This window comes from Hoplias malabaricus, chromosome 6 (genome assembly GCF_029633855.1).
Source record: "Hoplias malabaricus isolate fHopMal1 chromosome 6, fHopMal1.hap1, whole genome shotgun sequence".
NCBI lineage: Eukaryota > Metazoa > Chordata > Actinopteri > Characiformes > Erythrinidae > Hoplias > Hoplias malabaricus.
Window position 1 is genome coordinate 45862700 of NC_089805.1, and position 14517 is coordinate 45877216.

The following is a 14517-nucleotide window of genomic DNA, read 5'->3' on the forward strand; positions in this document are numbered from 1 at the left end:
CAGCTCAACACGCTTGGAGGAGAACAATGAACGCTCAGATCTGTTTTGTCCGATAAAGGCTTGCACTGTGCATGTACTGGTGGAGGTACGGTAATCCTGTCCACTCCGAGACCCAGGACGTTCTTGTGTCACCACTGGGGATCGACCCAGAGATCACACCGCGATAGGAAGAGTGCTTCAGAGCCTGAAATTAGGTTTTAAATTAAAGGAGTGCTTTAATAATAATAATTAAATTAATTAAAATAACACAAGTGGGTTTGAAAAGGTATTTACTTAGATATTTACGGCTTATAACATTGGCTTAGTTTCAGAAAGACAGCGATAATAGATTCACCAAAATAAAAAAAAGTTACTTATACTGTGTTACTATCTGTAACTTCACATTAACCCCTTCCTGCTCCTGTACGGAGACTGTTCATCTCCCAGAGCTTTAGGAGCTGCTCTGTTTCCCCCGAAGCCCACGGTCTTTAAACACACGCCCTGCTCAGGTTCCGAGGTTAATGTCCATGAAGTCCACGGTGTGTGTTACTGTCAGGTTTAAAACCGTACACTGATATTTAACAGAACCCCAGACATGTACCAAGTCCATCAACAACCCCCCGGCAGTTCTCCAACGATGCTGAAGCACAGGAAGCTAAAACAAACCCTTAGTGAAGCGTTAAACTTACTGGAGAAGACAAACACTCCCAAATTTAACCACAGTCAGTGTGGAGCTGTTATTCCCAGACGTCGTGGCCCAGAATTAGCAGGGCGTTCTTCATGAACCGTCCACACAGTGTTGCTGAGCTTAGCTGATGAAGATGATTTAATATTTAATTTTTAGTGGCACAAACCCGTTGTCTGTTCTTAAAAACATGTTTAAACCCAAATCTCCCTCTAATTTCACTCAGACGTGTGAACCCCAGCAAAGCTGTTTGTCACTCAACACGCTTGGAGGAGCACACTCAACTGTCCACTTTACATCATTATCCCGAACCCACCCCGAGAGACAGAGGGGACAGCTGAGGTCAGTAAGAGGACCGGCAGCATCACTGAGGTCTACACTTGTGATCTCCTGAGGACAGGAGCCTCTTCAGCAACTTCCTGTTTAAAACGCAGTTGTGGTTTATTCACTGTTCCATTTTTATAGAAAATGACACATTTCTGAGGGTTTCTATCTCGTCCTGTGGGGGATGTGCTCTAATTTCCCCCAGAAACTCAGCACAGCGTGTGATTTCACCCAGAGTTCAGAGAGGAGCATTAGACTCCTACTGATGCGTCAGGGGCTTTCTTCACTCGAGGTCGGGTTGAACAGTGCCCTTTAAACTCACAAACCACACTAAACGAACCTGTGTCAGGCCTGTCAACCTGAACTAACCTCATGATAATGTTGGGGGAGGGGTGACTGAGTATAAATTTATACAAGCAACAAAACACAAAACTACAGGAAGACGAGGCGAGTAAAGAGTGGGAGGTTTGGGTTCATTCTCACAGAGAGAGAGAGACCCTTACAGGAAAGTCCTACACAGACTCAGCAGCAATGACCTTATTCAGATGCATTCCCCGATGTCCACGTCGTATAGAAGTTCATTCCCAAGGTAAGAAAGGGCCAGTGTTGTTTATTTCTCGAGCTCCAGGAGCAGTGAACACAGACCTGGTTTCACAAAATAATGAATTACTCAGCGGTTACTGAAGCCTTAGTTCAGAGCAGTGACTCATTGACTCTAAACGTGCAGCAAAAAATGGACTTAATGACTTTGTACTTCCTAAACATGACCTGTGACCCCAAAGGAATTCACCTTTCTTACACAGCATCTCAATCATTTCAATACTTCAGCAAAACACAGCACTGTTCAGAGACGGAGTCTTTACTTCAGAGGGAACCAGTCTGTCCCGAGGAGTCAGAGTCGACGTGTCGCTGTTTAAAAGAAGAGAGTCCAACCGTGAGAAAGTCAGTCTCCGTTTTGAAATCTGGGGTCGACGCTGGGAGTTATCTGGGTTCATTCATTCATCACCGAGTCAGTATTCTGGGTTACAGCACTCAGAACCAGGGGAGGGTTCTCCTGTCTGCGACGGGAATGGACTTAAACAACTGAATCTACAGAGTCTCTGAACAAACTCAGACTGAAAAGAGGAAAGGAAGCTGCGAGTTAAAAGCCTGTGAGAGGCGTCTGTTAGAAGCCGTATTTGGCCTGGGTCTGACGACGAGTGAGTTTGTTGTCGGCCCAATTGTTCTTCAGCTCCAGCTCTCGCTCTTTAGCCTGAGAGAGAGACAGAGAGAGAGAAGGAGAGAGACAGAAAGACAGAGCGAGAGAGAGAGAGTGTGAGAGGAGAGAGACAAAGACAGAGCAAGAGAGAGACAGTGTGAGAGAGAGAGTGAGAAAGAGAAAGACAGGAGAGAGAAAGAAAGAGGGAGCGAGAGAAAGAGAGAGAGAGAGAGAGAGAGAAAGAAAGGTTAATTCATAATACTTCTAATAAACTCACTGCTCACAAACTCTCTCACTTCTAACAGAGTTTAACATGCTGCAGAAACCCCTCTCTGTTGCTGCTCTGAGCCGAGAGGGCGGAGCTAACCACAGGATGATTGACAGCGGCAACATATACAAAGCAACATGGGGGCGGTGCTAGGGGTTTGGATGCCCCGCTCTCGTTCACTGCAGGAAAGGCAGTAGGTGACAGAACTGTAGTCTGTGATCCAGAGAAAAAACACATTACCCCTCCCCAACACTCCACTGAGAACTTCACATTGCCCCAGTGAACAAACTCTGGCTGGGTGAAAGATCCCCGTCTGCGGTGGGCAGTGAGAGAGCCTCAGTGTGGACACTAACACACCCTTCAGTGATTATAACACAGCTGGGGACAGGAGGTCTGTCACTGAGGAGACGTGGACAGTGTTTCATTGCAGCCGTCCCCCTGAGACACTCCTCCACTCCCAGCAGGGCTTTAGAGACTTACCTCGCTGAGGGCAGGGCCTTTATGGAGGTGAGGGACCGTATCGTAAATGTATCATTAACTCTGATTGGCTCTGTGGCAGAGCTGACATCACACACACCCAACTTAGCCCCGCCCACTGTGATACAACAGAAGAACGAGCGGAGCGTGGCTTTCACTGAACTAACATCCTCTCTCACCTGGTGAATCAGGTAGGTGATCTGGTGTTTACGCCGCTGCTGCCCCGTCGGCTGATCTCCTTTTTTCTGGAAAAATAAATGAGTAAAACAAACGATAACTAAAAAAAACAAGCACAGAACCATGCATTCAGGCATTTAATCAGTTTCAGCCACAAAAAACAAGAAGAACTGGAGTTAAAACCTCTCCGTCTCTTTAGTGGAGCTGGCGAATACGGCTTAGAATATCACAGGCAGATCATTAAAAACGTCTGCACCGCACACAAAGTAATTCTAAATATTTAACAGAAATAAATACAACATAAATCACAAAATGTTCCACAATAATGAGAACATACTGCAGGGACCCACAGTACTGTTCTCACTGTAGGATCCGAGCTGGGGTCCTGACCTTGCTGAAGGATTTCCGGGGCTCTGCCTCTGTGCTCATGTTCTTGGTGAGCCACTGCTGACTCCCACTCAGCTGATCGTCTCCTTTAATCTCCAGAAACTTGATCTCCTCTTTCCCTCTGTTCTGTTTTCCCTGTAGCCTTCGGAACTGGGGAGACGTTCACAAATAAAGGCTTTGACAAAGAAGACATCAAGAACTAACTCTTCACTTTAGCCACACACACACACACACACACACACACACACACACACACACACACACACGAGTTCAAACCAGAGCTTATTTTTAACACATCGACATTGACACTCCGTTTACTCACACACAGTAACATACTGACTGTAATATTCATTCATTCATCTCCTGTAATCCCTTCACTGTGATTTGTGTCAGGGGGAACCTAGAATCACAGGGCTCTGGTTCATCAGAGTGTTTTAGACTCGCTTTCCTTTCAACAGCCAGTCATTAGATTAACCTCTGGAGTAAAGACTCAGGGTCAGTTCAGTGTTTACTGAGCGTCACTCAATTCACCACACGGCTTCTAAACCAAACACCACAAGACCATCGTCATCACTCACTGCTTCATCGTTGAACAAAGTGGAGGACTCCGCCTCTTCGTCTTCTTCAGCAATCTCAGCGCTGTGGTCCTGGTAATACCCCTCACTGTAATAATCCTGAGAATAAACACACACAGAGCCTGTGTTATTGCTCTTTACCTGTGGAGCAGTCGTCCAGCTGCCAATCAAACACCTCAGAGGAAAAACAACATGGACACGATGACTCTACACTCTCTTATCAGTCGATACGTCCAGAGAACTCCCATAAAACCACATCTTTGTTTCTATATTACCACACAGGAGCATTTTGTAGTTCTACAGTTACAGGCTGTAGTCCTGCTTCTGTTGCTCCGCATACTTTGTGAGAGACTCAGATTAAACAGGCAGGGTCAAACTGAGTAAAACAGATGAGTCGAGAGGAGAGAAATGACAGAACTGAGCGAAAACTGAGAACGAGAGTGAAGAAACAAGAAAACTGAGTAAAAAAAAAGTGGAGAAATAAGAAAACTGAGTGAAAACAAAGAGGGGAAAAAAATGAGTGGAATAATAATAGAAAACCAACCCAGAGAAATAAGACGACTCAGCACAAAGTAGGAAGATCAAGCAGAAAAGTGATAGAACCGAATAAAAACTAAGAAAACAAGAGCAGAGTAAGAAGAGAACTGAGCTAAAATGGAGAAAACGAGAGTGGAGAACTAAGAGGAAACAGCTGGTACCTGAGGACAAGGTTTAGGTGCTGAATCTCCCGGCTCCTGGCTCTGGGTCTGCGTCTGGGTTTGGGTTTGGTACTCCTGAAAGCCCCAGGGTTGAGTGGGATGTGACTGTGCTGAGCTGAAGTCCAGAGGGGCGTCCTCGCTGCTGGGGGGCTGCTGTACCGAGGGCGTGAAGGGCAGAGGCTCTGGATACGGAGCGGTGGGTTTCGGCGTGGAGCTGTCTGAGAGAGAGAAGAAATTTTCTGGAGCCAGAGGGCCCTCCTCGTCGCTACCCTCCTCATCAGCCGCCATCTGCCGTGCCAGCTGCAGTGCCGCCGATTTCGCTGCAGCTTTGATGGCAGACGGAGAAGCACTCGTCCCTGAGAGAGGCTGAGAGCCTGGTTTGGAGCCTTTAGCCTGCGGTGTGGGGGCTGGGCGTTTGGTTAAAGAATGAGGCACCAGGGGGCGCTGTGTCTCCTTCAGAACCAGGTTTTTAGGCTGGGGCAGCAGAGACGACAAACCCGCTCCCTGTTATAAAAATGAAAACAAATTAACAGCATGAAGAGTCAGAGAAATAAAAGAGGGTAAGAATATGATGGACAGTAAAAAAAAATCGAAAATACGTCAGTTAAATATCCTGCTGCTGATTTCACAAAAATTTGTTTCACATTTAACCATTCACCCAATTGTAAACTCATAGCTTCTGTGGTCTATAAATGGCACTTATCCAATGTATGGTTCCTATGCGACTCGGCTCTACTCTCTGTTTGGTCCCCAGTCGGTTTTCCACTTCCCACCATTAATGTATCGGGTGTCGTCTCGAAATCCCATCTCTACCAAATAAAAACAAACGTGATCTCTGCTGCAGCTGGAGATTTTACAGATGGAGAGTTGGTGCTGGTCGTCTGCGTTGCGTGGCGTAGAGTGACGACTCTCTCTGGACAATCAGCGCTCTGCAAGGTTTACACCCCACGGTTTAGTCCCTACTCGCCTCGCTCTGAACCACGAGAGAACAGCCACTAAACAAGAACCCGCTTCCAGAACCAGGACCTGATTTAACTGACACAGTAAAAGCAGTAGAGTTAGTGCTGGTCGTCTGCCTTGCGTGGCGTAGAGTGACGACTCTCTCTGGACAATCAGCGCTCTGCAAGGTTTGCACCCCACGGTTTAGTCCCTACTCGACTCGCTCTGAACCACGAGAGAACAGCCACTAAACAAGAACCCGCTTCCAGAAAATTTGAAGAATAGAGTCTAGTTGTGTAGGGACCAGGCTGTAGCAAAATTGCCAGTAGAAAAGCATAAAAATCATGAAATGAAAAGCAGCTGCACACGAAGCTAAACGCTGATTCATGTTCCTGCGTCAAAACAGTGCTGAGTTTACTCCATAGTCTGTGCACACAAATAAAATGCTGACCAGGGTCCCTGCTCCTCTAGCGAGAGCTTTTCATTAGCCACCGCGCCTGCTCCTCAAGTGCTTCCTCCTCTTCTTACACTCAGTGAGATCCAAACTGGTGTTTGAAGAAATCTCTGGAGGAGTTTGTTAATCTTTAATCTTTCCTCAACTTGATTCATAAATCAGTCTCAAGGCCGAGGTCCGCAGACTATGGGACACTAAGGAATTATTCTGTTCTTATTTTAATTTTCTGGCATTTTCTTATTTTATTTGCGAATGCTGTAATTTTGTAAACAAAATAAAAATGAACTGTGACTCACCGGAGCTGCTTTCTTTCTCACAGGTTCATCTTCCTCAGAGTCCGACTGAAAACAGAGCAACAGCACAGACACTTTATTAATTACCAACACCGGTTCAATCGAGGATTTGTCGGATCACTGGCAACACGTTTGGAGGAGAACACCAACCACCAACCACCCAGTTCCATCAAAATAGATATAACACTTGTTTAGTACTGTACTGAGTGATGAAGGGAGGACAACCCTACCCAGAGAGAGAGAGAGAGAGAGAGAGAGAAAGGGAAAAGAGAGATGAAAAAGTCAGAGAGAAAAAAGGGAGAGAGGAAACGAGAGAATGAGAAAGAGAGAGAGAGAGAGAGGAGAGAGTTTACCTTTCGACACTCAATTTACTTCTGTGGCCAATTTAAAAGGTTTTGACCCCAGTGGATTCCTAAACCAACTTCATTGAACTTGCAAATGAACACCTGGATCAGACTCTTTGGTACGCAGAGGACTAACTGTGCTTCAGAAGAGCAGGGGAACACTGGTTTAAAATCAGACTACTCCCATCTACTCTCTGAGGTCCTGCAGAGTCCGGCCTGATCTTTAAGTGGATGGGAGACGTCTGGGAATGCTGGATACTGTAAGCTTTGGGAGCCTGGAAGAGCAGGAATAGTGGTGGCAGGGAGAGTGAAGAAACACCACTTTCTCCTCCCTCAACATCCACGACTGACATGACCTTGAGCAAGGCATCTAACCCTTTACTACATTACACTGACCCCTGGTGGCCTGGACTGGTATTAGGTCTAGTAGGTTTATGTATGAAAGTAGCTTAAAACATGGCCACCCCAATGTGGGGACCTGCTCCATGCTGTAAAAAGAAGTCTGCACTTCTCTTGCAGAAAATATGTAAAAATCACTTTAAACAACAAAATAAACCATGTCTGTTTCTTTTCTATAACACAATAATACTAAAATCAGTTATAACCACATAAATAATCACTATTTTAGTCATCTACTGCGGTAAAAATGACGTTCTGCGACTTTAAACCGCATCTAAACATCAGGTCGCTGCTCCACTTACACTGGCGGCGTTGATCTGCGGGACGGTGATCTTCACCGGCTCCCCGCGCTTTTTTGGCCGGGGTAGGTCGCTGTTTCTGCGGGGAGCTGCGGGCTGAGAGACCGCGGGACTCGGAGCTTCGTCCCGGTCGCTCTCATCGCTGCTGTCGTAGCAAACCAGAGACATCTCCGAGCACAGGGACGACGAGAGACTTTACTAATAACGCGTTGACCTCCCTTTCGCTCAAACCTTTCCCTAATGAGATTATCAGAGTGTAATGCACGGATTCTGTTCATGTGGCTGCGGTACACAGCGGAGAACCGAACCCAATCCGGATTATTAACGCTGCTCTTAACGGAGATCACTCTCACACTAAACTGGCCCGCTGCGCCTCTGTTAAAACCGGTGTCTACTCCGTGTCCGCCTGAGTAGAGTGTACGGAACTCATTCTGCCCCTCGCCGGGGTAATTCAGACTCAAACAAACCGCGGTTCTGTTTAAAATGGTTTAATTTATTGCGCTAAAGGCTACGGATTCTGTAAACAAACCCAGCCTCTACTGCCTTTGAGACAGTGGTCTTAGCGCCACAGCGACACCGAGCGGCCTGGAGGAGAACTGCAGATAGATAGATCGTTTTTCCCCCAGAAAAGTTTGTGTAATGTGTTAATTTTTCGAATATTAATTTAACACAAAATATTTCCAATGTTATTTGTGAAGCATTTTGTTTGTAATTCATTGCTATTCAAAGAATTTATCTCCATTTTGTTTATTTTTAAGTTTACTACGTCATTTGAACACAACAGACACAACTGCTCCAGAATTACTTGAAATTAAATATTTTATATTGGCTTCCTGTAAGGTTTTTTCCTTACTACTGAAAGGTTGCTGGTTTGATGCTCAGAGGACCTTAACTTTTCTGACACTCTAAGTGTTTGGGAACTGAGGAGACTATTCCCTGAAGTTTTGCAATTGGATTTTGTCCATTTTCACCCAGTACAAGGCTACAGCATCTCAAAAGTCCGTGGTCGCAGTCATCCAGGGGTGAGCAATCTTATCCGCATAGGGCCAGTGTTGCTGCTGGATTTTTAACGCGTGGAATGTATTGTCCTGCTGAAATAACCATGAACTTCCTGGATAAAGACATCACCTTGATGGCAGCATGTCTCTAATGTCCCAGTAAATGCCACCACAACAGTACTGCCATGCCAAGGTCACTGGTGACACACCAACCCCCCCACCCCCCATCAATGTAACATACAACGAAATGTGTCCTAACACATCTGTGGCAGTGAAAACAAACACACACGCTACGGGCTGTGAACACACACCCAGAACGTTTGGGGGTTTGGTGCCTTGCTCAAAGGCACCTCAGCTGTGGATGCTCCCGCCGGTCCTGGGGACGGATCCGGCAATCTTCCGGTCCCAAGCTGGTCTCTAACCATTAGGCCACGGCTGCCCCCTAACGTCACTAATGTTATCTGAGCTGTGGCTGACTCTCAGCGCTGCAGTGACACTGACACGACTGTGGGTTTAACGTGGGTTTATTGTGAACACTCAAATACACACACAGTATTTCCATTTTTACATAACACTTCACTTTGTTTGAACCAAAAACAACCCCACCCAGTCCTCCTTGGGGTTCGGTATCTCAGTACCAGTAGCTCCTCCTGGGTCTCCTGTCTTCCTGGATGTTCATCTTCTCCATCACCTCCTCCTCCAGTGTCTTCAGTGAAGGAGTGTATGTTTTCTGAAGGGCGTCGTCTGCAGACGTGTCCTTTGGCCCATCTATAATCACAGAGGTGACACGGTTTAAATCAATTCTTTAGTGCATCAGCTGAGATTATTAATCATATCTGCTTTCTGATTTTTCCAAAAAGCCACGCTGGTCTTTGCTCTATTTGACCTTCTTACTTCATCCAAACTCTCTTTGTTCGTAGCCTTTTCTACCTCTGGCTTTCTCTTTTTTCTGTGTGGAGCAGTGTGAGCTCTAACCGTTACTCCTCCTGTTACACTGTAAACACAAACCCACACGGTTCTCTACTGCCCATTCCCTGCAGTGATCTGACCTTTCCACTGCTGAGGAATGATGCCGTCCTTTCTCTGGAAGAGTGGTTTGGGGATAATTCGTCCTGTTCTGACCGAGACCCGGACACTCTCCCCCTCCTCTGTGAACCTCCACTGGATCTCTGTGGGTTTGCTGTCAACCGTACACACACACACACACACACACACACACACACACACACTTGGTATGTAACAAGCTGTTCTAAAGGCTGAGAAGCAGTGATGTAATGACGTGTTTATAACCCTCACCGGTCAGTGGGGTCGACAAGGGAGATGTCCTTCAGCAGTAAAGGAGCTTCATTAGCGATGTACGTCCCTCTGTAATCCCCAGATCTGCCCACGTATCTGTAGTGCTGCGGAAGATCAAACATTACTCAGGAACTGAACTACAGCATCGCTACACTTACTGTCCACTCTCTCAGCTCCACTGACCACACTGGAGCACTTTGTAGCTTACCATTACAGACTGTGGCCCCCTCTCCCCCTGTTCTTCAGCACTCAGGACCCCCACAGAGCAGGTGTGATGTGGTGGTGGGTCATTCTCAGCGCTGCAGTGACACTGACGTGGTGGTGGTGTGTTAGTGTGTGTTGTGCTGGTGTAGAGTGGATCAGACACAGCAGTGCTGCTGGAGTTTTTAAACCCCTCAGTGTCTGGACTGAGAACAGTCCACCGACCAAAAACATCCAGCCGACAGCGTCCTGTGTCACTGATGAAGGACTAGAGGACGAGCGACACACACTGTGCAGCGACAGATGAGCTACTGTCTCTGACTCTACATCTACAAGGTGGACCAACGAGGGAGGAGTGTCTCACAGAGTGGACAGAGAGTGGACACAGGGTTTAAAAACTCCAGCAGCACTGCTGTGTCTGATCCCTTATCTTACACCTGAAGGAACGTTCATCAATGTTTTACGATGACTCTAATATTTACCGTGTTGAGGCCCTCGACGATGACCCAGTTCCGGTGTCTGAAAACCTGAGTGATTTTACCCTGCTTTCCTTTATCTTTCCCAGAAAGAATCTCCACCTAAACACAGAAAAACACAACTGTTAGGATGAAGTGAAGAAGTGTAGCATCAAGCAGCAACAGTCCGGCTTCAATCACTATGGGGTAAAGGAGTCTGTGTTTGGTCAGTTGCTGTTCTATGACTGTGCCCCTGTGCACAAAGCAAGGTCTGTAAGGACATGGCACACAATACGGGTTCTGAGCCAGGCCTCATTCAGCTTCAGGACCCGACGTAACAAATGCTCTTTTGCCCAAATGAACACACTCCAAAATCTCTCAGAAATCTCAGAAAGAGCCACAAGGGACTTGGGGAAACCATGTTTTTTGTTCAAATGGGATGTCAAATAAGCAAAATAGTTCAGACACACATCACTGCAGCTGACCGTAACCCTGTATTCACTCATCCTCTAGAACCATTCAAACTCAGACCATAACCGTTCCTCCTCTTACCACATCTCCTCTAAACACAGGCCATTCCTCTGCTGCTACTGGCTCCACAAACACCTTTCTCCTCTTCTTTCCCGGAGGATTGAGTCTGCGAGCTGCTACGGTCCACGGCCGGTTCGTCCCGTAGCGATAGTCATGAGGAAAAGCAGCTCTCGCCGCCATCGAGAGGAAAGCCGTCAGCCGCATGATTCACAATGAGGAGAAGGTCTGGAGATCAACAGAAACCTCAGTTAAAGTTTCATTTAGATTTAGGTTTAACTTCTGATCTAAACCTTTAAAGAAGACATTTATTACGTAAGCGGATTTAAATGAACTTGACTGGAAACACTGAACACAGTAAGACAATATTGTACACACCTCGGCTGCCTTTAAAGGGCCCGTTCATGACATTTTTCTCATAACTGCTTGCTCAATTTCAAATATTAAACTCACAGTAACTACCTCTGTGGATGCTCCAACATGGGAATTATGAGCTGGTGTTGAAATCTGACACTGAAAGTCCCTTTCTAAAATATATTTTCTTCATGAGACAGAGGGCATTCATTCACTGGTGATGTTGAAGACTTAGACTGACACTCTAAACGGCCAGTTTAATTAAATGTGTGTTATTCAAGCTCTTACAAAGGCAGAAATACAGAAGAGCTGCAGTGAGACAAAGTAGCTGCCAGTGAGAAGCAATGAAGTGTGGGGGAAAAATGGGCTCACTGTAGATACCAGCAGTGACAGCAGGCGGCTAGCAGCAGTGATAACAGGATCCCTAGGTCAACATTAGCAGCAGTGATAGCAGGACACTACCCTCTGAGCTCAGTATCCCTTAGCAACAAAAGAGTCATCTGTGTTACTGTGCTGTTAAACCTGATGAATGTAAATGTCCTGATTACAAACAGGCCTCCACACAGCGCACTGAAATATTACTTACACAATTTTAAAGGGCTGAAATCAGTGATATCACACAGAAAACAAATATAAATCAAGAGGTTTTTGCAGCTTAGTTCCCATATATGATGGAATGACTTAGTAAATGAAGTTTTAAATAATACATGGACATGTCTAATACATGTTTAAGTATTCAGAACACGAAGAGTCTAGTCCTGATTCAGTTATAACTCCTGAAAATATAAACAAGTCCTTTGTGGATTTTCTAAATAACTCACTCATCAATAAACCCCCCTGGGACTTACTCTTCAGTCTGAGTAGAGAAAACCCAGCCTAATGCAGAGGTATTTTAGAGAATACAGCATCAGAGGGCTGTTCCCCAAAGCAGGGTGTTTTTTTCCTCAGTCAGATCTTAAACTGAGTCTTGAGGACAGTCCTGTAGGAATCCTCAGTTATTATCACTATCTTATTGGACGGGCTCGACTTTGGGCTAAAGCCATTTGGTCAGAAATTGTGGAAATCCCTCTAGATCTAGAAATACTGCTAAAGAAAATAAAAGAGATAGATAGATAGATATTATTGATCCCCAGGGGAAATTCAAGGTCTCAGTAGCTTACAGACATCACATACAACAATCACTAACAGCAATGGACTACTATAAAAATAAATAAATAAATAAATAAAAATACACTGTACATATGAGACAGTAGAAGATAGAACATGATACTAAAATACTAAATGTTATAAATACTTAAAAATAAAGCCCTGAGGTTATACTGACAATATATGTTTAATGTCCTGTTTACTAATGTACTTAGTAGAATATTCCCCAAGGCTATACCATTAAAGTATTATTTTAATTATTATTGGGGTTTTTTCGCCGCCTAGAGGGATGTAATTTAGAATAAAATTGTAATTTAGAATAAAAATGATTTTGTTTTGTGAGCTTTTAATTTATAATCATCAACCCTCGATAAATACTATAGGTTTAAGTGGAATTCTTCGTACCATCTTAAATTGCGCATGGAAACTAATGAAACTGCTGCTCAATTTAAGGTGGAACGGAAACGTCCATAAAGAATTCAGCGATTAAAAAACAAACAAACATAAAAACAACCCTTGCTCGTTAATTTAGAGCTTGTTTATTGTTCACAGAAATGTAACAGGGCCAGAGAGAGTTTATTAAATGTGTTGTTGTGTATATCTGTGTCTGTGACTAATATTCTCGACCTCTTTTGCCTCATGCTAAGTCCGGTTTGTCTCAGACTCCCGTTTGATTACAGTCTGTTAAACCCTCAGTCCTCACCTGTTCCACAGCGGAGACCCGGAGCCTCAGAAAGCGCCGACTTCAGAACAGAAACAGCCCAGTAAACATTTATAATACATTTATAAAATCACACTCAGGCTTTAATCTCAGGGTCAAACTCATGCAGGGCGCTCTCCAGGGTTTTCAAAATAAAAGTTCCCAGTTTATATATAATAAAAGTCTTAGAGGCACGAGAGTTTAAGGTTTATTTTACTTTGTATTTTATATTTATTCTTAGTGTTACAACACACTGAATGCCACAATAACCGCTTGTTTTATGCTTATATTTATTTTTTTCGCCAGTATATACATATCAGTACATTATATTATTATACTAGTTTCTGTATTTTGAGCATCTCTCTGTTCTCAGTTCTGTCCAGAACCTATTACTATGATTATTTTAAAGGGACTTTCCAATGTAAATGCAGTCTTGTAAACATGTGGTGATGTTTAGCACAGCTCTCCCTGAAGCTGAGTGAACACACACACACACACACACACACACACACAAGGAACAGTGAGTAGCAGGTAGCCATCCTGTGAGTTTCTTGGGGTTAGTGTTTCTACCAGTCACAGGAATCAAACAAGCAACCTTCTGGCACCAAGCCTGGTCCTCTAACCTCAGGCCACAGGAGCCTCGGCTCTGATTCTTCTGGACCTTTCTGCAACCTTTGACACATTCCACCACAAGATCCTCCTGTCAGTCCTCAACAACCTTGAAATCGCTGGTTCAGCATGGAAGCGGTTCGAATCTTATCCGGAGGACTGCTGTTACCATGTAACAGGGAACAGGTCTACTTCCGCTCCATGAAGTTTCTCCACTGGTGTCTGACTGATATTGCTTTTTGGATGACAGCTCACCACCCGAAGCTCAATCCCAGCAAGACTGAGCTGTTGTTCATCCCTGGAACAGTGGGTCCTCACCAAGATCTTGCTGTCTCCTTTGAGAACACTTTGATTGCTCCGTCTGAAGATGCAAGAAGCCTTGCTGTGATTTTGTATGGCCAGTTATCATTTGTAACCTGACTCAGTCATGCAGATTTCTGCCGTACAACATCTGGTGGAGTCGACCATTTCATTCTAAGGAGGCTGCCCAGGTGCTAGTCCAGTCTCTACTCATTTCTAGGCTTGACTACTGCAACTCACTCCTGGCTGGTCTTAATCTGCAGGCCATAAGGCCCCTTCAACTGATCTAGAATGCACGTCACTCCACTACTGCGCTCTCTTTGCTGGCTTCCTGTAGCTGCCCGCATCAGGTTTAAAACTCTGATGTTTGCCTACAAAGCCAAGAATGGACCAGTCCCTCCCAGCAGACTCTCTGGCGTTCTTCCATCACAGAC

General features: G+C 45.1%; 2 protein-coding genes across 3 annotated transcripts; both read right to left on the reverse strand.

The window, feature by feature from the left end:
- Positions 1 to 257: 257 nt before the first annotated feature.
- prcc (proline rich mitotic checkpoint control factor) lies at positions 258 to 8066 on the reverse strand. 2 transcript variants are annotated; one of them, XR_010803755.1, is made up of 8 exons: positions 7500 to 8066; positions 6458 to 6502; positions 4769 to 5272; positions 4074 to 4169; positions 3499 to 3645; positions 3111 to 3176; positions 1779 to 2240; positions 258 to 1633 (listed from the first exon to the last, which is right to left on the reverse strand). XR_010803755.1 is itself a non-coding variant. In XM_066675854.1 (7 exons), exons 1-7 carry the CDS (start codon positions 7662 to 7664, stop codon positions 2154 to 2156), a joined length of 1110 nt encoding a protein of 369 aa, XP_066531951.1. In that variant the 5' UTR covers positions 7665 to 8066; the 3' UTR covers positions 258 to 2153. The 2 variants fall into 2 exon arrangements, 1 of the variants encoding a protein (XP_066531951.1); XM_066675854.1 differs by having other exon boundaries at positions 258 to 2240.
- Positions 8067 to 9006: 940 nt separating this feature from the next.
- Positions 9007 to 13314, reverse strand: mrpl24 (mitochondrial ribosomal protein L24). Its single transcript, XM_066675608.1, has 6 exons — positions 13178 to 13314; positions 10999 to 11202; positions 10474 to 10569; positions 9791 to 9894; positions 9544 to 9674; positions 9007 to 9262 (listed from the first exon to the last, which is right to left on the reverse strand). Exons 2-6 carry the CDS (start codon positions 11179 to 11181, stop codon positions 9126 to 9128), a joined length of 651 nt encoding a protein of 216 aa, XP_066531705.1. The 5' UTR covers positions 11182 to 11202; positions 13178 to 13314; the 3' UTR covers positions 9007 to 9125.
- Positions 13315 to 14517: the final 1203 nt, after the last annotated feature.